This window comes from Chaetodon auriga, chromosome 20, assembly GCF_051107435.1.
Source record: "Chaetodon auriga isolate fChaAug3 chromosome 20, fChaAug3.hap1, whole genome shotgun sequence".
NCBI classification, from domain to species: Eukaryota; Metazoa; Chordata; class Actinopteri; order Chaetodontiformes; family Chaetodontidae; genus Chaetodon; species Chaetodon auriga.
Genome location: NC_135093.1, coordinates 5,829,724 through 5,855,668, shown reverse-complemented (window position 1 = coordinate 5,855,668; position 25,945 = coordinate 5,829,724). Strand labels below are relative to the sequence as shown.

Here is a 25,945-nt window from a genome sequence, read left to right as displayed (position 1 = left end):
ATAGCAAATTAAATAACCTCCAATTTTGCCAAAAAATGCTTCTTAAATGTGAAGATTTGCTGCTTTTTTTTCTGGGTTATGTGATCGTACGTTGAGCATCTTCGGGGTCTTATTTGGACAAAGCAAGCAATTTAAAGATCAGTTTTATTGAGAATTGTTCACTATTTTGTGTTTGCATTTTGTGACATTTAAGCTTCCTTCGCTACTTCTTCCTTCTCGGAGTCCTTCTCCCTTTTCCCTGTGGCTGTGTGCTGTGCAGCTTATGAAGTCTGTTGTACAATTGGATTAGGGGGTCTTTGTCTGTTCACGCACACACAGGGAGGGCTTTGGAAACACACAAATGCAAGCACGCACGCAACCCAAGCCACACGGATAGAGCCTCGGCCTCGCTCTCTCTGGCTGGGCCCCGACCTTTGACCCATTAACCTTTCCGGAGATGCGACATGAACATGAGCCTCGAACAATGGGACCGTGGAGCCTCACACCACAGCGCGGAGGACAGTAATAAGGTGGTCGGGTTCAGGCTTGTAGGAGAATTTTACAAGACCCGCCATGAGCCAGCACACTCACCGGGCTAGTGTGAAAACATGCTCACCAGCCAGAATTGAGAAATAATGGCATTAGAAGCAGCTGAATCAACGCCCTCATTATTAAAATTGCTACCGGGATAGAGATTTATTGACAGTGTGGTGTAAGACCTCCCACTCGAGTTTCTTTGTATTGATTGTTCAAGCTACAGTACCTTGATTATGTCTTTGAAAAATTATAGTGTTTAGTAAATACTTGTTATGCAACTTAGCCTGAAGTTGAGCTTTCCTGGCTTAGAGCGCAACAGAGGTGGTTTTAGACATGAACAAAGGATTTTTATTATCCATTAATCTGCTAATTATTTTCATGGTGAATCATTTGGAGAATTGTGAAAAAGGTCCATCACAGTATCCTGAAGCCCACATCAACGAGCCCACAAAACGTCCCTGTTTTTGCCTTCATTCCGAAAACGACACTGTTCCTACGAAGCTGATGTTAATGAAAATGAATATGCAGCCATACGTCTTACAGCTGCGCCCGTTCACCGCTCGTTCATCCAGCCGCCCTCTGGAAAAGGTTGACATTGCGATATTTGCTGATATCCAAAAAAAAAAAAACCTTTGTCTGATGTTCATATTTCAGTCTCTCAACAGTGTACAGACAGGATTTGGTCAATTCAACCTTTCAGCAGCTCTTTAATACGTGAGCGTGTCCGATTTTTGCTCCTGTTGAATGCATCGGTGTTACAGCCACACCATAATCCAAGCAGACACGCTGGCGGATCATGTGGCGTGCATGTAATGGGTTTTATTTCTTTATTTATTTAGTGATGAAGGGCAGTGACTGACACATCTCTCTCTCTCTCTCTCTCTCTCTGTTTGTCCCCTGTCCTCTCTCTGTAGTCATTGCATTAGTCAGATCTTGGAGAGTGTCAATCATATCCACCAGCATGATATTGTGCACAGAGACCTCAAGGTGAGTGTCGGCCCGTTGCCGTGACAACCACACACTCACACACGCACACACACCTCTGCTCGTGGCCATGGCAACACACAGATGGCTCTCGGTTCCTCCATCTCTCTCTCTCTCTCTCTCTCTCTCTCTCTCTCTCTCTCTCTCTCTCTCTCTCTCTCTCGCTGCATTTCTGCTTTTATCCCCTTTCATTTTCCCCCTGCGTCGTTCTCCCGTCCACCGTTTTCGCCCTCGGTCAGTCTGTCTGTTCTCAGATCAGTCGGCTTGTCTGTCCGTCACCAGGACTCTGCGTGCGTGCGTGTGTGTGTGTGTGACATGCGTGTGCGCTCATGTGGAGCACAGGGATGGTGAGTCATGGTCACGTGGCGGGGGTTGGTCTCTCACCTATGGCAAGGAAAAGACAAGGACTCAAACAGCACGCTCATACGTGGTGGTGGGGGGGGGTCTATTATGAGAGAGGAGGGGAAGGCATGGATACACCTCAGGAGTTGCCAGGACAACCCAGGTGACATCACACCACCCATGGAGCAGCGGGGGAGGGGCTTGATTCGTCCCAAGTTGCTGATAGGCTCAGATGCAAAGAGTAGAAGAAGAGCACGTCTCTGCAGCCTCCAGTTTTCTACTTAACCCAGTTTAAGGTGGTAATAACCCGGGTGGGACAGACAATAATAATAATACGTATTGAACTGCACCTTTTCAAGCAGGTGTGGAAAAACAATCTCAAGGGGTGTCTGAGACGCGTGTGGGCGGCTTTTTTATGTGTGTGCGCGCACTATGTCGGAGAATAACACTATTACCTCGAGCGCTGCCTGTCTGATTTGTTGGCCTTTTATCCTGAGTGGGCTTTTACTGCGGCCATTTATGTCCTACTGCCCAAACAACGGCCATTTAGAACGCCGCCACACATGCTGCCTCTCGCTAAGTACACTTTCCATTTAGCATGCAGTCTGCAGCGCCGCTTAAACGACTCCCCGAGTGGTTTCTATGGCTACGAACCCATGCCCATATAAGGCGTTGTGGAGATTCTCAACCGCCCATCCTCTCTCCGCATCCTCCGTCTTTCTGCCGCTTTCTCACACCTTTACCCCACCCCCACACGAGCTGTGTCGAACACATCAAATATGGATATTTCTAAGAACGAGCTTTGCCGAAGAGTGCCTGTCACTATCTGTCTCTCACTGTCTTGATCTCTTGTCCTACATTCTGCTTCACCATGTGTGTCTGTGTGTGTGTGTGTGCATGTGTGTGTGTCAGCCTGAGAACCTGTTGTTGGCCAGTAAGATGAAGGGAGCTGCGGTGAAGCTGGCAGACTTTGGCCTTGCTATTGAAGTGCAGGGAGACCAGCAGGCTTGGTTTGGTAAGAAAACACAAACAGTGACACGCACGCACACACGTACCAGACGTGCCGGACCAGTAGCTGATCTGTCGTTCCGTCTGTAGTTTCTGTGCTTAAGCATACAGATCACTGCTGAATAGACCCTCATTCATACTGTAGGTCTGTCCAAATACACATCCACCTGCCCACTTGGAAGCCAAAGGATGTGTGTGCGAGCGTTGCTTAAGAGGCTCACAGACACTGTCCAGTTCATGCTTCGGCCATTGTCTTGGCTAACAGCCGAGCTGCTAGCATTTGGCTGACTCTCCGGCAGGGACGAGATGATTAACGGGTATTTGCTTGCGACTCTGCACTGTCATAATCTGGTCTTGCGTCGGAGTCCAACAGGTCACTTATCATCTGAACCATTCACATAACAGCACAGAAATAGCCTTCATCAGAATTTTAATAAAAGGTTTTAGTTCACCGTGTCCTCTGGTTCGTCTGTCGGGCAGGGTTTGCAGGCACCCCCGGTTACCTCTCCCCTGAAGTCCTGAGGAAGGACCCCTACGGCAAGCCTGTGGACATATGGGCTTGTGGTGAGTCTTCAGCTTTACCTCTGGGCAATAAACCTGTTGCAGTCAGCTTGTTACGAACATCAGACTCCTGCCTTTTCTTTCCAGTCAAACTAACCAATCCAGTAAAATACTACGTGGAAGTGGATTTCTTTTTAAATGTGAAAGAATTCAGCCTGAGGTCATGTGTCTGTCTCGGATAGTCTTAAAAACATGTTAGATTCTTATTACACGTGTTGCTCTTTGCTGTTTGGTTTTTAAAGCGAAGCATGTTGACCCTCGTCCTCTTTCTCACGCTCAGGACGGGAACCTCACATGCTGGTATCAGAAGGATAAGGTCATAATGCTGTGTCACGGGTTGCAAGATGTATAAACATAAGGAATCTGACAAGTTGTTATAATTTCACTGCTTCCTGATTGATCGCAAACTGAAAAGACGATGGATAGGTGAAATCTGGAGGGACGTCAGGCCATGTTTCAGTGTGAAGCTGCATGTTTGATTAACCATCAGTTACTGTTAGACAACAGCTAATGTTAGCATTCAACCACTTACGCTCACTGGATGTGTTTCCTGTACTTTAGCAGAGTGTTTTGACACACGACCCTGTGTTACACTGCAAGCTGGATCACATCCTGTTTTACGTCCAGGCTTAAAGAAACGTGTTGTGCAAGATGTGCGTTGATGTTTCAGATAATATATCTCAGATGGTATGCTAATGTAGGCTAGGTTGAAGTTGATTGCTAATGTTGGCCGTTTTGAAAACAGCATTTGAGCTTCTCACCCTGAACGTGACGTCAGAGGACAGTGGCTGGCATGTGAATATGATCTTAGTGGTTTTACTTTGATGTGCTGTATCACTGAGGTGGTGGTGCCTAATTTGACTGAAAAATAACACAAGTGTTGTAACATGATCTTTGTTTTCTTTCAGGTGTTATTCTCTATATCTTGTTAGTGGGATATCCTCCATTCTGGGATGAAGATCAACACAAACTCTATCAGCAGATCAAAGCTGGAGCATACGATGTAAGTGTGTGTGTGCGTGTGTGTGTGTGTTAGGTGTAGATTTGGGAAGGGTGCAGTGCAGGGGTTTGCTAAGCAGTTTTTGAATGTTTAATAGTGTCCAATTGAAAGCTGGTCCAAAGCTATTGATCCTATCAGGGCCTCCCTGACGCATTGCAGAGGGGGGTGGGTGTGTGTGTGTGTCTGTGTGTGTGCGTGTGTGTGTGTGTGAGAGAGAGAGAGAGAGACACAGAGAATCAGAGAAGGGGTATCCTCCTTTCTCTGTCTCTGGATAATCAAGTCACATTGCAGTTTCCAGTGAGACAGGGGAAGTCTCAGGCAGCCTGTTTGCAGGGAATTCACTCTTAATAAAAAATGGTTTAAAGACCTGGAACAGACACACGTGTTCTGTTAATCCAAAAAGAAAATTAGCAGTTTTGTTCTCATATCGGTCTAATTTTGACAAATTAACTCAAGACTCAGTGCCCAGATGGTGTGGATTAGCTGGAAACAGGCAGATGCAGACGTCTAACCAGGAAACTTGTATTGTTTCCAATTCGTTTTACATATTTACTACCCTCCTTTCCAACTGTTACACCCACTTGTTTCTCCATTTTTTTTTGCCAGTTCCCATCCCCTGAGTGGGACACAGTGACTCCAGAGGCAAAGAACCTGATCAACCAGATGTTGACCATTAACCCAGCCAAGAGAATCACTGCCGAACAGGCCCTCAAACACCCTTGGGTCTGCGTAAGTATCCACTCGCACACCTGGACTTACACAGGATGGTACATAGGTGTGCATAAGGAGATCTGGACAGAGAAACTAACTATATTTCGGCCTTCAAATAACTCTTTAATTCTTGTTTTGTTCTCCTGCAGCACCGTTCTACAGTGGCCTCCATGATGCACAGACAGGAAACTGTCGAGTGTCTCCGCAAGTTCAACGCTCGCCGAAAACTCAAGGTACTCCTCCCTAAATCTTCATTTCCCCTATGTCTGTTTTTAGACCCCCCACCCCTTGATTATGTGCTAACTTGATTTTGTTCCATCATCCTTTTGTCGTGTAGAAATTAGTCTCCTTGCTCATCCTCTGCCTGCCGTAGAGCTCTTTTATGATTGGTGCATACATTGCTATAGACCTAATTAGCAGTAGGGTTAGTACGATCATGTAAGTGCTGTACTGTGATCTTTGAAATATAAAGCTTTATAACATGTGTTGTTGTTAGAACTGGGTGTCAAACTTTCAATACTTTTTCGGCACTTCATCTTAGAGTATCAAAAACTGAAGTACTAAAAGCAGACGTTCAAGTTCTGCTTAATTCTTTGATCTGCTCCTCATTTAAATACAATGTCACAATTTGAGACAGTTCTATTCGAGTAACATTCTTAAATGGCCTCGGCCCCTTTTGTGACATGAAAGAAAGGGTTTCGTAAGAAATATATTTAGATTTCCTCAATTCAAAATACGTATAGCTTTGGTAAAGACACAGAAACGTCATGTCAGCAGCGGTGTTGAAACGTTCCAGACGAGACATGAGCTCGGCGTGCTGTAGTTTGCATTCAGAGCCGTACATGCAAAGTAATGGATCAAGTAGCAGTTGTTCTTTTTCATCACGTTTAAATTCATTTGCATAGAAGAACATGTTGTTGCACTTGGAGATGTGAGGACTGTTAATGGTGCATCTCCCCGTTTTAATAATTAGATTCTGTTTGACGGAGAACAAACAAACCCTCAGCCTTGACTGGGTTTAGCCGTTGAAAGGAGCTGCACTGTGATTAAGAAGCAGAAAGATTAAAAAACAATACGTTATTGTCCCATTTAGAAATGAATACGGAGCAGCGAGTCCGCAAGAAAAGCGCTGAAATCCTGTCAAATAAAACAAAACTCCTTGCACTCATTATACCTCCCTCACTTCTCTCTCCTTCTCCTCCTCCAGGGAGCCATTCTCACCACCATGCTGGTGTCCAGAAACTTCTCAGGTGGGTGTGCACTTCGCCCTCAGCCTCCCACGCAGCGCATGCAGAGGGAGAGGAGGAAGGAGAATGGATAGAGTCCTCTCCACCTCTTTTAATCCCCTCACCACACACACTCTCACCCACTCATCCTCAAAATAACTGTGTGTTTGTGTGTGCACAGGAGTTTGCTTGCTTACAACACTCAAACTGAATTGAAACGTGAAGTTCCTTCGAGTCATGGTAGAAGTGATGTATTGATAATGATGGATTCTTATGAGTGCATTGCATCCTGATATATGAGCAGGCTAAAATGTGATATTCTGTCATGTACCAGATTATATGTGGGTGCCAGTTACGTCCGTGTCCATGCTAATGTATCTCTCCCTGTGTGTTTGTGCGTGGGTGTATGTGTGTGTTCATGTGTATGTGTGTGTGTGTGTCCCTTTTTTCTGCTGCCAATGGAGCGATTGCATGTTATGAGAGAGGGAAGCCTAGACTTTTATGAGATTTTTATGTTGGGGGCAAGTGTGGTGTTATAAAAACAGGTGACTGCAAAGAATCTGTGTTTTTATCTCCGTCTGCTGAGAGTGACTTGTTTTCGTTGAAGCCTTGTTCTCAGCCTCTAAGTAATTGGTCAGTCGATGGCTAATGATTTCAACCCTGGGCCTAGGAAACCACAGGGGTGCACGTCTTTGCTGTAGCCCATTTCTATCAAACCTTGTGATGTATCTGGGCTGCAGCCAGCACACCCTGTAGCTTTCTAGGTCCATGCTTGAACAGCGTGAGATAGATCTGCCTAATTTGCACAGCCCCTCCCAACTGTAGCATTTCTGTCCAATAGTGGGCCGGCAGCATACCAACTCTGCTGCTGCCGCCTCCTCCACGGCCTCACTGGCTCAGGAAGGTACGTCCCAGAGACACGCCCATCCTCTCCACACACAGTTACTTCTTTGCTTCATAGTACAGGGGTGGGACTCCATTACCACCCACAAACTCCTGCATGCAGCCTCTGCTAGCATCCTCATCAACATTCACACACACGCACGCATGCATACTCACACAGATTCTGTTCGTTTAGGGTCTAATGGGTGTGTGTTGTCCTTGCTTGAATGCAAAGATATCACATTTTATGCACACAGTCATGTACATGAGCATCACTTAAAGGAGCAATATGCAAGAAGTTGAGGTTAAAACATTAAAAAGAATTCATTAGTTCTGACGTTTATGTAAACAGCGTCTTCGTATTGTGTTGCAGGGATAATCTACTGACGTTAGCATGCTAACCAGCTAGCTCCGGCCCTTCCTGTCGTGAAATACCACTTTGTACCTCAAGTGGTGATAGTGAGTCACTGTAGCGTCCAGTCTGCCCTGAGTCAAACACCACCAAGGTGGTTTTCTTGCTGGGTTTGGATCCTGGCAGCACAGGGGTGACTCTGCTGTAACCGCCACTCGTACCCAACCTCCCTCTCGCTCCCGCCCCGCTTCACGTTTCTCCTGAACTCGCCGTGTCTTCGCTGTACCCGGAGCCAGAGTCCTGGTCAGTCGCCACTGTAAATCACCTTCGCACTGAGCTCTCTGGTGTCAAACTGGCCTCCGTCTGTCATGGGGGCTGTGGACCTGTTCTGTTTCCCACTCACCCGGCTACAGTTCTGGTGCCGCTTACCGCCAGCATCCCGCCCCGGCCTGAAAACCTCCCCGTCCCAGCGGTCCAAAGCTTCTATGCTATTGTTGTAAAAGCCAACACTCTCCCGCCGCGTTGCTGTGCTGATTAACAGCCGATAACTACAGTTAGCGGTTACTCTGGTCTAGATCTCGCTGCCGTCTGTTTGAATCGAATCGACAGGTCTTCAGTTCTTACATATTGCACCTTTAAGGGTAATCGATTCAGTCCGTACTCTAAAGTGCTTCCTACATTTACACCTCACCACCACTCAGCCTCGACAAAGTAACCCCCATTTCATCTCACAAATTAGCCATGTCACTTGTAGCAAGCTCCATCCTGAACTTCCAGCTGACTCCATACGCTCCTGTGCGCCCCCCCCCCCTCCAGCCCGGGGCTGCGAGGATGGGCACAGGGCGGACTGGGGCAGGGGATGAGGAGGGGCATGTATCCTGGGGGCGGGAACTGACACTGCAGGGGGCCGGCAAGAGCTGGGTTGGCGTGCTGCCATCGTCTGACCTGGGTCTGGTGGGAGGGGAAAGGCGGATGTTGAAGAGCTGGGGGAGTTCAGACCGAGATGGATGGGAGTGCTGCCTCTGGGGCTGATGACCGAGCCGACTGTTGAAACCATCATCGTTGTGCAGCCTTCCTGATGAATCCCCAGAGGTTAAAGGCATCCCGCGTCTCATCTCCCCTTCCTGAGGTCTGTTTTAGTGCTTTCCAAAAAAAAAAGTCTCTGTGCCTTCTCAAAGAAATGCCACAAGCCAACATGGCGGCAAAGCCGCCGGCACTTTTGTCAAATCCGCAGTGACATATTCCAGTCACTCTCACCATGAACGGAGGGATGGATCCCTTTTGTTTTGAAAGCACTAAAATCAGGCTCAGCTCTCATCCTGCTGGGTGGGGACGGGTGGTGAAGGTCGGCGATTCCGATGGTGGCTCCATGGATTGAGTACATTAGAAGCAGCCAGTGTAGAGCAGCCTGGATTTTCTGTCGCCTTTTCAGACCAGAGAATCCTCTTTGCTCTACAATGTGCTTAAATCTCTCCTTAGGTAACTAGGATCTGTGTGTAGGCAGGGTAAAGGTAAAAATGTGAAAGGGGAGGTGTCATCAGCGGAGGAACCTGAGGGGAGGCGGGTGTTAGTACTGGAATGTGTGATTGGTGCGCTGAGATTCGGGGTGTTTGTGGTGGTTTGACTGTCAGCTAGAGCCCTCCGAACGCGGGCCTCCTCACAGAGACTGGACCGCGTTGCCTGTTTGTAAGTTTCTGTGAATGTCATGCGTGACATCATCACTCCGGATGAGACTCCTCTGCTCTCCTCCTTTCAAATTGTCTAGTGTTTTTGTTCATTTACTTATTTCTTGAGCTTCTGGCTTTCAGCCCTCTGATGATGTCACTCATCACTGTCCACAATCCTGGCACTTTTTCTCCTGTAACTGCTTCCTTGCACATCTCTGTAGAGTATGGCTGAAGCAAGGCTTGGCAGTTTGCTCATGATGTTTCCCTTTTTTTTTATGACATTATAGCGAAAATGTGACAGAAGTGTGCGTTCGAAGCATCTCTGTATGTTTCTCGAAAGGTGTTTGCCTTGCTGCCTCTCGCATGTGGGCGTCCTGTGTGGTTATATCCTGTAAAAGCTCTCGGGAGACACAACTTCAGATGCTTTCTAATGCGTCCTTCCCCGTTCGTCATCCAGCTGGTATGTTGCTTGATCGGTGCGGCGCTCGCACCGCGGGCCACCTCGACTCCTGCCTTCATTCTCTCGAGGAGCAGGAGGGAAGGACGCGTTCAGAGAGCGCATGAACGTGGTGCTCCCGTGCCGTCGCAGTTAGCACCCTGATGGCTGTTTAGCAGAAGATGTAGCCGAAATAAGAGCAGACGTTTGCGCTCTGAACGATCGGCTCTCCTTTCCCTGGTTGCGGAATGAAAATGTTCTTTTATATTATTATTTTTTTCCTTTGGATGCTGCATGGCCAGGCCAAGATTGAAGCTGCATATCGACACAACAGCCAAGATTAAGGAGCATGAGTTGTCACTTGATATTGTTTGCTGCTGTAAAATGCTGTGCCCCTTATCTCCATTATTTTGTATTGAAATACTAAGCCCTCTCTTTCAACCCTCCCCTCTCTCCCCCTCTTTCCCCTCTCCCATTTCTTATTGGAAGGTAAGAAACAAAAGATAAGATTTTTGGAACCTGTGTGTGTCAGTAGAAACCCAACAGACAGTTGAGAGCTTTAGACAGAGAGGAAAAGTGACTTGGGCCCTTAAAAGAAATCAATGATTTACATTAACCTAGCTCATCGCCGTCAGTCCTGGCGGCAGTTTGAGCCTGACCATCACTCTCTTTTTAGATCTGCTGGGGTCTTCCAGACAGGAAATGGATTGAGGAAGTTTACTTTGCTCTCAGGTTTCTCTTTTATCCCCAGATGGCAATGAATGGATTATGATGTTGAATGGGTTTTGCAGAGAGTAGCAACTTGTACAGCCAAGGCAAAAAAAATGCCCAAGAAATCCATTAAATGCATGTTATTCTCTGGCATCAGTCTAGACTTGCTTTGTCATAATGGCTCAGGTATTGGGGTTTAGTAGATAATGGTAAATTGCACATCCAGGGATTTTTTGCTCAAGTTGCGGGTTTTTTTTGGAAAAGCTGAAAAAGAGCTGTGTGGATTGTCATGGATGCTGTCGTCAACAGTAAAGCTCTACCTGTTTCTCTCCCTTTCTATCCTCCTCCATCCTTTTTTTATTTTTTATTTTTTACAGCGTGCAAAAGTTTACTCAACAAGAAGTCCGATTCTGCGAAGGTAAGGTTGTCTCGTCGCCTCTCTGCCCTCTTTTGTTCTACCACGCTGTGTCCTGTCTCTCCTCTTTTAGCTCAACCCCCCCTTTTTTATTCTCTTTCTGTTCTTTTTCTGAACCTCTTTGTCTCCCTCAGGCTCACAGTCCCGTCCTGGTATTATATTGAGAACTATATTTCTCACACAGTAAAAGCCTCAGATTTCCCATTCATTTCAATAGAGGAGTATGTTACACCTCAGGGTTTCTCAGCCTTCTGTGGCCTGTTTTTAGATCCCAGAATCCTCCAGTTTAGAAACTTTTTTCCCCCACTTCCAGCCACATTCTTGTGTATAATTATCAGCCAATTCTTCTTCTATGTTGGCTTTATTCTCTCACCTTTAGTTGGTCTCAGTCAGAGATGTGTTGCTCTCTTTTTCCGAGCAGTCTCCGTCATCCTCTGCTGCTATTGAGCATCTCTCTCCCCTCTCCTCCCCCTGCCTCCCTCTCTTTCTCCCCTGCCCCAGGGGTCTCTCTGTGCAGTTAAGTGGTGGAGGCATAGAGAGTTAGTGAGGCAGTAAAAAGGATGATCTAGAGGCCATTCTGTGGCACTCACCCTCTCATTTACCCTGTTAGCTCTCAACAGCCTCGAAGTCTCGACCAACATTAGCCCCATTCCCTGAAAGGCGCATAATTCTAATGCATCTGTGTGTGTAACGTGTGTGTTCACTTTGAGTGTCTGCGTTCTCGTCCCAGCCTTCTACCAACAACAGTAAGAACAGTATAGTGAGCGCCATCAATGCCCTGAAAGACACCAACATGGCAACCAACGCCCAGATGGTACAGTAGGCCGCCGCAGTGTCCCCTCCACTACCCCAACCCCAGTAGTTGCATAGTAGCCCGTTGTGCCTCATCCTCCATCGTCATGGTCGCTGCTTGTCATCCTTCATCTACCACCCAGGAGGTGTTGCACCATAACATTTCCTGTCCCGGCAATCCCCCCCCCCCCCCCCCCCCCCCCCCCCCGGCCATTTTATCCCCCCAAAGCTGCACATGTGCTCCTGAATCAAAGCCGGAAAAGACGGTTTTTGGAAATGATTAAAAATGCTCGTCATTGTTTTAAATCTCAGGCTGCACATGTGCACCTTTTTAGATTTCTAAGGAGCATGAACTGTAGGAGTGTGTGCCTCTGAAGGGGCAGCACAGGGAACTGCAGAGTTCTGGTTTAGTTGGTTACGGCTGCTGATCTAAGTAGAATTTATCACGTAATGGCCTCTGTGTTACTCGCTTTTCTCCCATGCTTAACCAGCTGTCCTTAGGACTTTCTCACTAAAGTCAACGCCGCCTTGCAATCATCTGTCCTAACATCTTACTCGGCCATCCAATTCTTAGCCCGTCCAACCGTTTTTCTCACTCTAACCTGTTATCCTTGCCACTATTAACATCCCCATTGACATCCTTACCATACTGCCAAGTTTTATTGTTGTGCTCTTGTCCAGTCTTAGCATGTTGTGATTTTAAGACGCTTTACTAGCATGCATTACATATTACATCTCGCACTGGTGCGCTTCCATACTCCACTGTCTGCTCTGGTAAGGTGGTGCTTCTCAGCTGGTGGCGCAGGACCCCAAAGTAGGCCGTTTGTATGCCTGGGCGATGTGGCTGAAAGCACATCAGAGTGTTAATTAGAACATTTCAGCAGTAGATTTTGTATGTTATAGCAAATTTATGCTAACTCACATATACATTATTGATGTCCAGTGCAAAGAAGCTGCTTCAGATAAAACTAGATTGAGACAATTGATTAGTCGAGCGAACAAAAGGAATTAATCAGCAACTATTTTGATTATCAATTAACCATTTAAGTCCAGAAATTTAGCAAGGAACAATGCCGTCTGTTCTGTGGTTGCTGCTTCTCCGTCTTTCAGACAGATAAAAAAAAGACATATGAAGATGTCACGCGGGACTTTGGGAAACTGGGACTATGAGAAAATGGGATTGTCCACTTGTCCACTGTCCACTCTTCGCCTTTAATCACCTTTCTCTTTTCACATTACTCTAATTTATCTTAAATGATTTTGTAAAACGACCGCACAGCATATTAATATCACACCATACCATTCCAGTGAAGGTCAATAAGTCAATCAACAGACAGAAATCAGCAACAATATTGATAATCAATTAATGATAATGGCTTCTCTAATGTGAATATTTGCTGGTGCTCTTTGTCTTTGGATTGGACTAAACAAGCAATCTGAATATGTCAGCTTGGCTTTTGGGAAATTGCCGCATTTGTCACCGTTTCCTGGCATTTCACAGATCAAACGATCAATCAGTAAAATGATCCATAATGTAAATAATCGTTAGCTGCAGCCCTAAATGATGACACTGAATCGTCTCCCAGATCTGATGTTCTTGACGGTTGTGAAGACAGACGAACTGCTAGGAAGGAAATGATGCGTTAGGTTATGACCCCATGGCTGAGGTGACGTCTGGGGTCCAGTTTAAAACCAGTTGAGAGGCACTGGTTCAGGGTTACGATGTGCTGGACTGACCGCTCTGTTCTGCGTCGCAGGAATCTCAGAGCACAGTGGTGCACAACCCTCCTGACGGAGTCAAGGTGAGATGTGTGTTGCGTCTGTCTGACAGCCGAGCGTCGCCCGGCTGCTTCGCCCTCAGGCCCGTCGCACCACAGGCCGGTTGTGTTAACTTAAGCGTCTCTCTGTCCGTGTGTCTGCTCTCAACAGGGATCGACGGAGAGCAACGCCACCAACGACGAGGAGGAAATGAAAGGTAGGAAAGGTACTCAAGTGTTTCCTTCCCTTTTTTCCTGTTCTTATCCGCTCTCTCTTTCTCTGTCTCCCATCCAGTGAAGTGTGTGTATTTGACTGTAGTGACTGGCAGGTGTGCTGCGATGCAACACGTGTCTGTCACACTCTTGACTGTGTGTCCGTGGTGTGTGTGTGTATGTATTTACCGTGTGTCTGGCTGTGTCTGTGTGTGTGTGTCTGTGTGTGTGTGTGTGTTCTAGCGGACAGTTCGGCGCTGAGTCAGAGCAGCGCCACAGAGGAGATGCCCCCACTTCTGCCCTCACCTCAAAGCTCACCTGCCAGTAAGTTTATCCATGGCAACCAGAAGCTGTATGGTCGCCACTGGCAAGGACCTAACACCCCCACCCCCCCACCCACCCACCCCCCACTCCCACCCTGGCTTTTTGTAGTCACTGGCAATGACGTCTTACATCTCTGAGCTCCCTCACTCTGATCCACCAAGCTTTTTTTGAGGGTTCCCACTGGTTTTGGAATTCGTGGCACATCGTCTTACATTTTCTAAACTCAGAAACTTTTAAGGAAAAGTCAGGAACGTCATGGAATCTCAGATTGCTTGATATTAACGTTGATTTGATTTGTTTGATTATTACAACTTGGATCTTATTTTGTGGTTTTCACTCACATAATGGCAATTTCTGAGATCGGGGGAATCACTGGAAACCAGTCCGACAGGGCAAGAAACGCAAGCAGTCAGACGGGTTTTAAACGAGCGTGTGTTCCTCATACACCAATAACTGTATTAGCTTGATTTTATTGTTGATGGTCTAGTTCTTAAGATCATCAAAGAACAGCTTAAACTTGTTCTGCAGCTGTTGCCTAAGCTAGCAACACAAGAGAAACGCATATATGAACCGATCTGTAGATAAAAAGGACTCAGTTATAACTGGTCTGACGTCTTAAAAGACTGATGGAACTGTAAAACATTACATTTAACCAAAGTAAGCAGCTTCATGTTAGCCTGGATTCGCCAAGAACAGAGCCCAGATCAGCCGGACTTGTTTGGAAGGCCACAGTTTGTTGTTCAGATGTTATTGACTGTACTTACTGTACTTTAATGCTCGGCGATTTTTTTTTTTGAGTGCACTCTCTGTGAGTTTTACCTCCACATAAAGTGGTTTTGATAATGTTTGCCTGTTAACGTTGAGGATGCTGCGCCACTCGTAAAATGAGGCCAGCTGCGGCGCTAAAATCTGCCTTATGAGCGGACATGATACTGGACGCCAAAGACGATGAAACAGTGTCTATTGAACTGATCAGTCATGTTCTTTGATACCCAATCTGCTCAGTATCTGGATCAATAAATCCTTAGTTTACACTGACGTAATTGTCTGTTAATGAGGCCCAAGTTGTAATAAAGTGGAATCTTCCTTTAACCGGGATGCATTACCAGACTTCTGCCTTGTTTTACACACTGATTGCAGGAGGTCATTTCCTGCTGCGCGTCCATTATACTCTGCGTACTCTGTTCTTAAGAGCGAGACTCCACCTTTAACTGCTTCACTTCCTGGACTTAACTTCACTCAGAACACTTTAAGAAACAGCGTTTTTTTTTTTTAGTTCACGGGTCGCTGCGGCCTGATTATGGAAAAGCATTTAAAAAGTTTTTGAATTTTTCATCAGGGCCACTGTGGGAACCCTGAAATGTGTGTGTGCGTATGTGTGCGTATGTGTGTGTGTGTGTGTGTGTGTGTGTGTGTGTGTGTGTGTGTGTGTGTGTGTGTGTGTGGTTCTTGGTGATCACTGCATCTATCCCCTTGTCCTCCTGAATGTGACAGCTCCAGCTGGAGGAAGCCTTGCTTACCTTGCAGCTGGGCGTCCTGAAGCGGCCCCTCGGTCCGACGGGCCCCGCTGCCTGTCTAGCTTCACCGGAGTTCACGCACGCACCACAGAGCATCAGGATTCTCTTTGTCCTCACATTGTCTCCTCCATTCTCCTCTAATGCTTTATTCTCGGCTCTGTTCTTTAATCCCCTCTCTAATTTATTCTCCATTTCTCTCTAATACGCCATTCTTCGCTACATCGTTATCTCGCCTCTCTCTCTCCTCTCACAAATCTTCCCCCCTCTAATCTCTCCTCTCGTCTCTCGACCTCCCGCCCTCTCGTCAGACACACCTGCACTTACAGGACGGTCTGATCTCTCTTGCTCTCCTCCTCTTTGCTCCTCTCCGTCACCCGCTCCCGCCTTCCCTCCTTCCTGAACATGCTAAGTTCCCCCCGCAGGCGTAACACGAGCTAATAGCAAACAGCGGCTTTGATCCTCTCCTCGCTGGGCGCTGCAGTTCATCAGACGAGGCTTTATTAATGTATATGAGCATTAAGAGTCGACGTGAGCGGAGCAGGCAGTTAAATGACTCCCACATCACACGGCATCACTATCAGAGCTGTTCTCATCTCGCTTCCAGCTGCCATCCTGTCCTCACGTTACCCATCTGCATGCCTGTCACACTCCAAACACACTGACTGTTGTTTATTTCTTACTAATTTTACTGATTTTGCCTCTCGTTCAGTTTTGTCTCTTGAGTTTTTAACTGCATGCTGTGTGTGTGTGTGTGTGTGTGTCCTAATGATCACATGTACGTTTCTGTCATCCGCCCACGTGTCTGTTGACCACCCGTTGTGTGTTTCAGTTCCACCGCATGATGCAAAGCGCATGGCATGGAACAGCACAGGCAACAGCTCCTGCCCTGACTCTGAGCTCTCACAGTCCTCCATGCCTGCCGCTCCACTAGGGAGCAACACTGTCGCTGCTATAAACAACACTAAGCAGAGTAAGAACACAGTCTTGACTAACTGACCTCAGCTTTTCCCTGCCGTCCACTCACTGCAGCTGCTGCATTCTCAGTCACTTAGTCAGGTGTTACATCTCAATTAGGTGAGACAGTTTCACTTCTGTCCGGTTCATTTTCTCCTCTTTTAAGACTTGAAACGAGACAAATAACTGCACACGCTACGAGGCCGATATCAGCTGTTTGATATATGTTCAGGTGTTGAAACGGTTCATTTGCTTTGGCTGCAAGTGAAGAAAAATTGGCATGAAAGATCCAATCAAATGACCAAAACCAACAGTGTTTTAGTCTCTCTCAGTTCTTTCTTTTCTGTGGCTCTCGTCCACAAGCCCAGTTAAGAAAGATGTGTCACAGAGATATACTTTCCTTTTTTGACATCCTCAATCAGCAGAGCGCTGTAGTTTTAACAAAGCAGAATCTGGAGGCAAGGGATCAGGCGTTTGGGCATTGACCAATCACGTTTGAGCGGGCTTTGGTCGCACGCAGGTAAACAGTCCGTATGGAGAGCTAAACAACGTGAAACGCATTGGCTCAAATGTAATCCGGGAACCCGTCGGCTGTCTGCAGAGAACCGTTTAACGTTTTGCTTTGTTTTAATTTATCTCTGTTCATAAACAGATCTCTGTTTATAGCCCAAATGTGGAGTTGTTGTCGAGATGAGTGGCCCACGACTAGCTCGTGTCTCGAAAACACCTGACGTTATCCTGAAGAATGTAAATAACAAACACAGCTACTGTTAGCACTCACAGCTGTCAAGCTAGCATGTTAGCATTGGGAAATTGTGGCTGCACTGCGCTGCCAGTGTCGTGGACTAGCTTGCTGTAGCTTTAGCAGTAACTCGGCCTTGCCTCGTGGAGGACTTCGGTCAGGCACAGTGAGAGGACGAGCAGAGGTCCTGCAGGTGGGCAGGTGTTCAGGCCTTATCACAGGCCTGCAGCAGCCACAGACAGCTTTTCTTTCTCATTTTGTCATTTGATTTATTGACCGTAGCTCTAAGGAGGCAGGACGCTGTATGTGGGAGGTCTGCAGTGAAGGAACGTGTCACCTCTGCTTCTCATAGATGGCACTCAATAGTTTTTGGACAACAGTGGAGCTAAATGACGCAGAGGATTAAAATGCAGCATCTCAGGCTTCAGCTGCACAGACCAGCCGGTTCGGTTCATTGTGGGTTTTGGTCTTTTCGGGGGATTTGTGGACAAGGACAACAACATATCAGCGGACTTCAGCAGCCGTCCTTTAACGTGGCTTTTTGTTGGAGGGTCATGCAGTGTTGAAGCTTGTCATGTGGTTTCATTGATGTTTGGAATTGTGTAATGTGTGGAAACGTCTCAGGAGTTAGAATGCTGCTCATTAATGCTGATAAATGGTCAATTTAAGGGTAATTTTCCACCGCTGTGGTTTCCTTTGGCCTGAGACATGATTCAAATCCTGTTGAAGTTATTTACTAGAAACCTGGTCGGAGGCAGTCGTTGATATAACACAAAATAAATACTCCATTTAATCTTTAATGGAGCTTCATGTTTGTGAGATGATGCTCATTTCCTTGTGAGCAGTCACCAAATGCAGCATTTAAGTTTTTCCTAATACCTGTAAATCTTATCTCAAAGGCCACTGATGGTCTTTTTGTGGAGCTCTCGGTCGCATCTGGTGTTCTTCCTCAGTGGATAGAGTTGGCTCAGCCGTAAGTGGGCCTGGAGTTAAGATTTGCCAAACGAAGCCGATGGTGTTTACGAGCAGATTTCTGTGTTTGTTGTGGTGGCGGTGTGTGCTCACGCAGCAGAGCGTAGCGTTTAGTCAGTTTCTGTGCCGCACAGAAGGTGAGAAGCAGAGCGACAGACAGCGAGGAGGGTCGAGGAAGCCGCCTCGGACCGAGCGACGAGGTTAAAGCCGCGGAGAAACGAGAGCAGAGAGTGAAAACGTCATCAGGCTGAACCATTACGGCAATTAGTCCTTGTCTCAGCTCCTGAGTGACTTCTCACCATTCACCATCTGTCTGTCTCTTTCTCTGTCCTGCTCTCTGTAGCTCGTAAACAGGAGATCATCAAGATAACGGAGCAGCTGATTGAAGCGATCAACAATGGAGATTTCGATGCCTACACGTGAGTACAGCTGCATGAGGATAATAAAAATCAGAGTGCAAATTAGCAGGAAGTTCGATTTCTGTAATGTTCTGTCAGATTTTTTTCCTCTTTGTTGTCTCTGCTCTAATGTCTCCATCTTTTCACCCACTCTTACCTTCTCACCCGTCTCCTCTTCTTCCTCAGGAGGATTTGCGATCCTGGACTCACCTCTTTTGAGCCCGAGGCCCTGGGGAACCTGGTGGAGGGCATGGACTTCCACAAGTTCTACTTTGAAAACTGTGAGTCTCCTCTCGCACACCCACGACGCATCCATCTATTTTAGTCCTCCAAGAGCACCAGCCAGGTGAAGCTTGAGCCCCTTTCACACGTGCAGCCCGTCCCTGACATGTTGGGATGCACGCCATCATGCTGGAGTGTCCCTTGCCCCCATCTGTTCCAGCACTGCCGTGGCATGTGAGGAAAGGTGCAAGAAGGAACGGCTCCTGAATGTAACTGCATGTGTGAATAGTGAAAATTACAAGCAGTGCCTGAAAGGTTATCCCAGTCATTTACTGGTGTGAAAAGTTTCATTGTCTCAGGATGAACATCATCGGAAAGCGTCAAGTATATTTGTCACTTTTTCCCCGACAGCATCAGAAATGTTCCAGTAATTGAACAAATACGTTGAATACCATACCCACCTCCTGTTAAAGCCGCCCCAAATCCATTGATCAATCAGGTATTCAAGCTTAAATTTCACTGTCTGTCTCTGTTTATTTTATCCAGTGCTGAGCAAGAACAGCAAGCCCGTGCACACCACCCTGCTCAACCCACACGTGCACCTGATCGGCGAGGACGCCGCGTGCATCGCCTACATTCGGCTCACGCAGTTTGTCGACACCACGGGCCGCCCTCGCTCCAGCCAGTCGGAGGAGACCAGGGTGTGGCATCGTCGCGATGGCAAGTGGCTCAATGTTCACTTCCACTGCTCAGGAGCGCCTGCTGCACCACTACAGTGATCAGGTACTGGTCCCGCTCGCACGGTTTCACTGTGACACAGCTGGTTTTAGCTGATTTTAAAGACGCCACGTGTAGAATTTCAGAAATCTTGAATCTGGTCCAACTAATTCAGTGAGATTTTTGTACTAATTAAGTCTCCTGTTGTCAGAATGATTTTGAAAACAAACCTCGGAGAGAATCTGTAAACATTGATAATGTAGATTGAGTTGTTTGTCTCTATTCAAAGACCTGTCAGTCAATCCGGCGGCGTGTAACCACGTGTTTTCATGTTCGGTGCTGAAGATGTTATAGACTTTATTAATGACTCTCAAAGCTTCGGCCGCCCGTTCTGTCGCCGCAGGAAGTGCACGACACTGTAAACTGTGTCTACACCCGACAGTTCGGGTAATAACTTCACTGCTCGTCCTCATTTTCTCCTCTACATAACTTTGGATAACTGTGTTTAAAAGCTGTCTGAGGACGTCCTGGAGGTTAAGAAGCTGCCATGTAGTCGCAGCGACCCCGAGTGAAGTCCATCTGTGGACCTCAGCGGCCCGCCCTGCGTTCGCTCCTCGCTTCCTGTCAGCTCTCGACTTTACGCTTCTTAAAAAGGCAAACAAATGCCCCCAGAAGTGCTTCTTAAAAACCTGTCTGACTGCTCGTGCCTCTTGGCCCGCCTCACCTCTTTTACAACCTGCTGCATGTTTCCATGAGTGCAAAGTTACCATCACTGATAGAAACAATGGCCAAAACTACAAAAGCCAGATCCAGTAATGAGCTGGAATCAGTCTTTAACCTGTTCTGGGTTCAGTTTTCAGCCACTACTGAAGCGTCTTGTCAAGACATGAACTAACTTCCTGCTTTTCTCCCCCTCCAGTGGTCCTGAGCCTCCAGTCTACTGGAGTGTGTGTTTTGGGGGGCAGTTTTTTTCAGCGAGCGTGTTTAAGAGGCACGTCCTCTGCGTGGATTGGCTAGTGCCAGGAGCCCGGCCGGGCGAGATCGCATCCCTCTCCACGATACCAACCAATCCTGTCCCCCCTTTGACCTGCTGGGGGCCGGCTGAACACAAGACACCGCCCCCATGGGATGATGCATGCATCTGGCGCCTGATTGGAGGGCGCGTCTTTGCCCTCTATCCCTCCCCTGGCAGCCATCTTTTTTCTGCCCGCGCGAGATGAGACGTCCTGCGTGAGGAGAGGATTTACAGTTGAACTTGTGACAGTTTATGAGTATGAGTTATGAATATGCTGTGTAAATTATGACTAGATGTACCAGAAACCACCAAAACCCAACCAAGCATTTATATTCACTATCAAATAAGGGAGGAACAGAAGGGAGTGTGAGGTTAGCGGCTGAGATTTCGGACACATTTTTTGGCATTCTGGGGATGACCGGGTAGAAAACGTTGCGCTCCTTACCCGGGCGACGGTGTAAAGACGTAGGGAGATTTTCCCCAACTGAATTCTAGAGGGAAAAAAAAAAGAAAAGAATCAAGTCGGCTCAGTCAGAGAACTCGACGACGAGAGAAACTTGATATCAAAACATGAAGCACCAAAGTGTAGAACTTTAGGCTTTTTATGTGTTTATGTGTTTTCGTTCGTGTGCTTGTTTTTTTCCGACCGGACGGAAAATCGTGTTGTTGTGGGATTTGGGCCGGGGGGAGGTGGGGGGGGGCGGGCGGGTGTCTGATTTGAGGTTACGTGTTTTGTTGTGTTTTTAGCATCCTGTTCCCTTTGCGTTCCTGTGAAGAACCGGAGCCTCTGATGGTTTTTGTTTTTTTTTTTTAATTTTTATTTTGTTATTTTTCTTTTCTTTTTTTTTTTTGTCTGACTAATCCTGTATTCGAGGCTCCTTTTTAAAGCAGCTGAGTTTTTAAAAAGAAGGATTTTATTGTGCAAGTTTGAAGCTAACCTGCGCGTGTTCACACGTCCTGTTGCGTCTGTATGCAGTGGAGGGAGAGACTGAGCCGGGAAAGGCGTCTGCGTTTTGCATGTTTGCCCGCCGCCTCTCCCTCATCCACCCCTCCCCAACCTCTCTCCTCCTCCTCCTCCTCCTCTCTTAAACCATTCCCTCTTTTAACCCTTCCTCCCGCTCCTCTCCTCTGCTTCCTGCAAGGGCCTGGTTTGTTTATAATCACTGTGTAAATACAGTGTATGTATAGATATATGTAGAAAAGTGTAATATATGTACATGTATCTAAGAGACACTCATCCTGTGCATCTGGGCATGACCTCTGTGTCCCCGATCTAGTTTAGGAGCAACATTTTCCTCACCGATGTCAATTCGCTTTCATTCTACTCCTCAAAGTACTTCCTTAAAATATCGGTAGCTCTTGACGATTCACGACACACGCACACACACACACACACACACACACACACACACTCATGTGGGCTGCCAGCTTTAGTCCCGTGGCCGTAAGACTGTTTTCAGAGACGGGGAATAAAAGAAATAAGGTTAAAATAGCTTGACCCTCCGCCCAACAAGACTTTTTAAACGAGAAGACCTTCATCGTAGTGTCCTTAACTCCTGACCCCACAATGCTGTGAGCCGTCTCTTCATATCGTATGCACACACACACACACACACACACACACACACACACACACACACACACACACACACACACGCACATACACGCACGCCTGGTGGTGTGTTTAGGCTTTGTAACATATCTGCACCACCGCTGTGTGACCACGGTGCCACCCTTGCTGTGCTGCTTAATTGTCTCCATCCACCCGCGACAGTCGTATCTTAAACCCCCTCCCTCCTCCCAGTGACCACCCCCCCTTCCGCCCCCACCCCCACCCCCACCCCTACCCCCCCGTGTACCAACGAGTCCCTCCTCTTGAGATGTTTATTTGTACCTCTCTCTGTTGTTTCCCGTGTTACTGGTTTGAGTTTTTTCGTTGTCGTCGCCGTTGCTGTTAACTTGTCGTTTGGTAATTTGCCGATCTGCCAAGCTGGAGTTCTGCACTCTCCCTCGCACACGGGAAGAAAAAAAAATTAAAAAAAAAAATAAATTTTAAAAAAAAAAAGGGAAAAGAGGGAGGAAGACAACACAAATTTACAGATCGAGCGATCATGCATTGATCGGACTAAATAATTTATTAATGTAATCTACACCCTTGGTGGTTTTAAATCGTGCCTGCTCAGTTGAGAGGAGTTTTGAAAGCCAGAGAGAGAGAGTTGGTGTGGGTGTGCAGGTTTCTGTGACCTCCACTGTCGAACCAGAGCGGGAGACCTAGTTATATGCATGTTTCAGTTACGCATTTCTACCATGTACCTACCTGAATAAGGATGGAGCTAGTGTTAATATATGATATTTGCATCTTTTGAAATAAGAATCTCCTCCATCCAGAATGTTGAATAGGTGACATGAAAAATACAGAGAAAAAAAAAATGCAAAATTAAAAAAAAAAAATGGATTCAGGAGCCGTAGCTTGGTATGAGGCCCTCGATGTTAGCGTTTTCCCTGCGTTGTAATGATATACTATTGGGCTGCGCTTTCTCCCCCAGCCTTCACATGGATGCTGGAGTTTTTTTGCATGATCATGATGTACAATGAAATACAACCATGAATTGACGACTATCAAGTGTTTGTCTGAGTGTTAGTTGGTCTTCATCATAGCTTTGTTATTCTTCGAACTTGGATCTTGAAAGTATTTAATAAAAATACTATTTCAGCACTGGTTTGTCTCCCTGGAGTCGTTCATTCTCTTCAGGTCTGTCGCCACCTCGTCGTGTCCCGTTCGGCTTCTGTCATCGCGCTGAAACTTATTCTGTCTCTCCTCCAAAGGCAGACATTCCCTGGAAACATGCTCCATCCATCCAGAGACCAAACGAGCTGCCAGAACAGCTTCACGCCGGCTGCCTTTTAACACCCCTGTTTCTGAGCCGATCGTCTCACGCTTGTGTGGTACAAACCTTCAGCGTACCCTTTTCTTTTGGCCTGTTCGCCGTGCGCCTTTGACATTTTCAGCCTGGATTTAGAGAGCGTTTCGTTGGCAGAGCCTCAGCCTGAAATCACCAAATTTGGAGCCAATAGAAATATCCAGCACACATTTCTGATTATGTAACAGCAACATCGATTAGTCATGCTGAATATCAGCTCGTGTCCAATTTTAGGACGGGGAACTAGATTGTTTCAGGTGACATTTAGCATTAAAAAGAAGGGTTTGGTTTGAGCACAGTGAGACTGGACCGCGTGTCTGCGGTTGGCTGGATGCTTCTGAACACCACCCATCATCACAGCTGACACAATATTTGGCCCTCCATACTTGTCTGTCATCACATGAAGACAGATTAAGCCCCGCATAGCCTCCAGGCCATTAGCATGCACGCAGGCTAAAACAATCAGTGCTCAGAGCTCAGCAGCTCGTGCATCGTCCCGTCTCACCGCTCCAGCCTTTGTGGTGCTCTTATTTTAGCCGCATCGAGCGCTGTGAAGTGTTGAGTAATGCTGCAGCCTTATTTAAGAAGGTTTTGTGGTGTTATTTATGATGGTCGCAGTTATTTTAAGGATTGAGAGTGTGTGTGTGTGTGTGTGTGTGTGTGTGTGTGTGTGTGTGTGTGTGTCCCTGGGATGTAGGACAGCTCCCACTGGTTCCTCCGCTTTCTGTGTGATTAATGAGGAGAGCTCAGCAGTTGGTTGAGTTCGACACTCGCTCTCACTTTCTCAAAGACACAAAGAGGGAGAAGCTCTTGAGGGAACGTGTCTTGTTAGCTGTCTCTGACCTCCGACTCTTAATGTCAACAGCATTAGGAGAAAAGCTGACCCAGAACCAGCCTCCTGAATCTAAATTACTTTTGACTTTGTCGAGGCCTTAAAGGACGACGTTTCTAATTTTCATCTCGGCTTGTACAAACTTTTCTGATCATTAATAAGGATGCGCCACCTGAACAATAGCCTTTGTTTTCCGAGGTGGTCCTCAAAAAACATTAAAATGTGTTTGAGGGAAAACTCCCCCCAGTCAGTTCAGACAGTTTTTTTTTATGTTTTTTATGCCAAAAAAAATCCTAGCGAACTGTATCATCAACCTTTCTGTTGCAGACATAGCAAAGGGAATTGGCTGCATCCCTCTTTAATAATAGAACATAAAGGCCTATCTAAGTAGCCTGTGAGCTTCCTGTTGTAGAAAAGGAGCTTTATCCTGGTTTTTCAAGACCTAAACTATTTTCCCATTCTGTTCTCAGTCCCAGAAGCTAACGTTCAGTTCTGCATCATAGATTAAAAGTAACAGGAAACAGCATTGTTAAAGAAAGTGCTTGTGTTTGTATGGAAACAGTTTAGCTTAGCTTAGCTTAGCTTAGCATAGCACAAAGACTGGAACAGCTAACCTGACTGTGTGAAGGTACCAGCACCTCTAAATCTCACCAATTAACACATTCTGTCTCATTGGTTTACCAAACAGCAGGACACCACGTGTTCATTAACGTCTTTATGCTAAGCTAAGCTAACAGTCTGTAGCTTCATATTTACCTTACAGACATGAGAGTGGTATCAATCTTGTCTAAAGCTAAAGCTGGGTTTATACTTCCGGCCCTCGCAGCATTGATTTACAACATTTAGTCCACTCGGGGGATTACTGATGTCTTAGTTTCATAAGCATAGGCTTCACCAAACCGGGTACAGAATAATCCTGCTGGATCTCAGCTTCACTGTCAGTAAAGGACCCAGAGATCTCCTCAATGGTGTACGAAAGGTGTCACAGTGGATTGTTTTAAATCCATAAACTGTCAGTGATTTACGATGTTTGTCCAGTGATAAAACTGAACCCCAGTTTTAGTTAAGTTTCTCAAGTTTAACCGCTGACAGACCTGGACCTGCACCTCAAAGTAAAACCTTCCTGAGGAGTATTCTTCCTTTGCCACAACCAATGAACCCAATAACCCTGTAAATCTTCTGCCTCCTGCCTTCTCTCACCTCCTGCCCATGGCTGGAGAGAGTGAGGGAACCATGTGCAGCGTCCTCTCACAAACGTCTCATTGGCAGTGGTTGCTGTTGTCCCAGTATCCTGATACAGGCCTCGCAGAAGCTGTGGCCACAGGCGATGGAGACGATGAAGACCTCCAGGCAGACTGAAACTGTTCCTCACACAACAGACCGCTGCAGGAAACCATGCCCGCAACATTAGGTAAACCACAACGTTACTTCCTGGAAAACATATCTGCTTCTGTTTTTCATCTCTCAGACCGATATGTGAGCTTGGGTTTTCTTTCCTGTGACACATTGAATAAGGCAGATTAATTTAGAGTAATGTCATTGGACGTTGGAGTGTAGACAAACTTATCATCTGTTGTCATACTGAGGGACCACATGCAGTATTTACCAGTTCACACAGATGTCCTCCAGTTACTGAGCTGAGGAGGTGAATAAAGCCCAAACACGTGCTCTGCAGTTTGAAACGACAGTATGACGCAGCAGTTGGCCCTGTCAGATCGTTATTGTCTCTTCAGGTCATCTCTGAACATCTTGCTCTTT

At 46.7% G+C, this 25,945-nt stretch overlaps 1 protein-coding gene across 14 annotated transcripts in view; it reads left to right on the top strand.

The window, feature by feature from the left end:
• Positions 1-23,153, top strand: part of LOC143339519 (calcium/calmodulin-dependent protein kinase type II subunit gamma-like) — a 35,783-nt gene extending 12,630 nt beyond the window's left edge. Inside the window, exons 6-23 of one of the 14 annotated variants that reach the window (XM_076760796.1) lie at positions 1,431-1,503; positions 2,755-2,857; positions 3,331-3,414; positions 4,320-4,414; positions 5,018-5,140; positions 5,272-5,355; positions 6,330-6,372; positions 7,190-7,252; positions 10,774-10,814; positions 11,542-11,625; positions 13,361-13,405; positions 13,533-13,578; positions 13,817-13,897; positions 16,244-16,384; positions 18,426-18,501; positions 18,667-18,761; positions 19,249-19,485; positions 20,339-23,153. In XM_076760796.1, the coding sequence (XP_076616911.1) occupies positions 1,431-1,503; positions 2,755-2,857; positions 3,331-3,414; positions 4,320-4,414; positions 5,018-5,140; positions 5,272-5,355; positions 6,330-6,372; positions 7,190-7,252; positions 10,774-10,814; positions 11,542-11,625; positions 13,361-13,405; positions 13,533-13,578; positions 13,817-13,897; positions 16,244-16,384; positions 18,426-18,501; positions 18,667-18,761; positions 19,249-19,481 (1,510 nt within the window). In that variant the 3' untranslated portion in view covers positions 19,482-19,485; positions 20,339-23,153. Of the gene's footprint in view, positions 1-1,430; positions 1,504-2,754; positions 2,858-3,330; positions 3,415-4,319; positions 4,415-5,017; positions 5,141-5,271; positions 5,356-6,329; positions 6,373-7,189; positions 7,253-10,773; positions 10,815-11,541; positions 11,626-13,360; positions 13,406-13,532; positions 13,588-13,816; positions 13,898-16,243; positions 16,385-18,425; positions 18,502-18,666; positions 18,762-19,248; positions 19,486-20,338 lie in introns of all 14 variants that reach the window. The other 13 variants (XM_076760795.1, XM_076760797.1, XM_076760798.1 and 10 more) reach the window with 13 other exon arrangements.
• Positions 23,154-25,945: the final 2,792 nt, after the last annotated feature.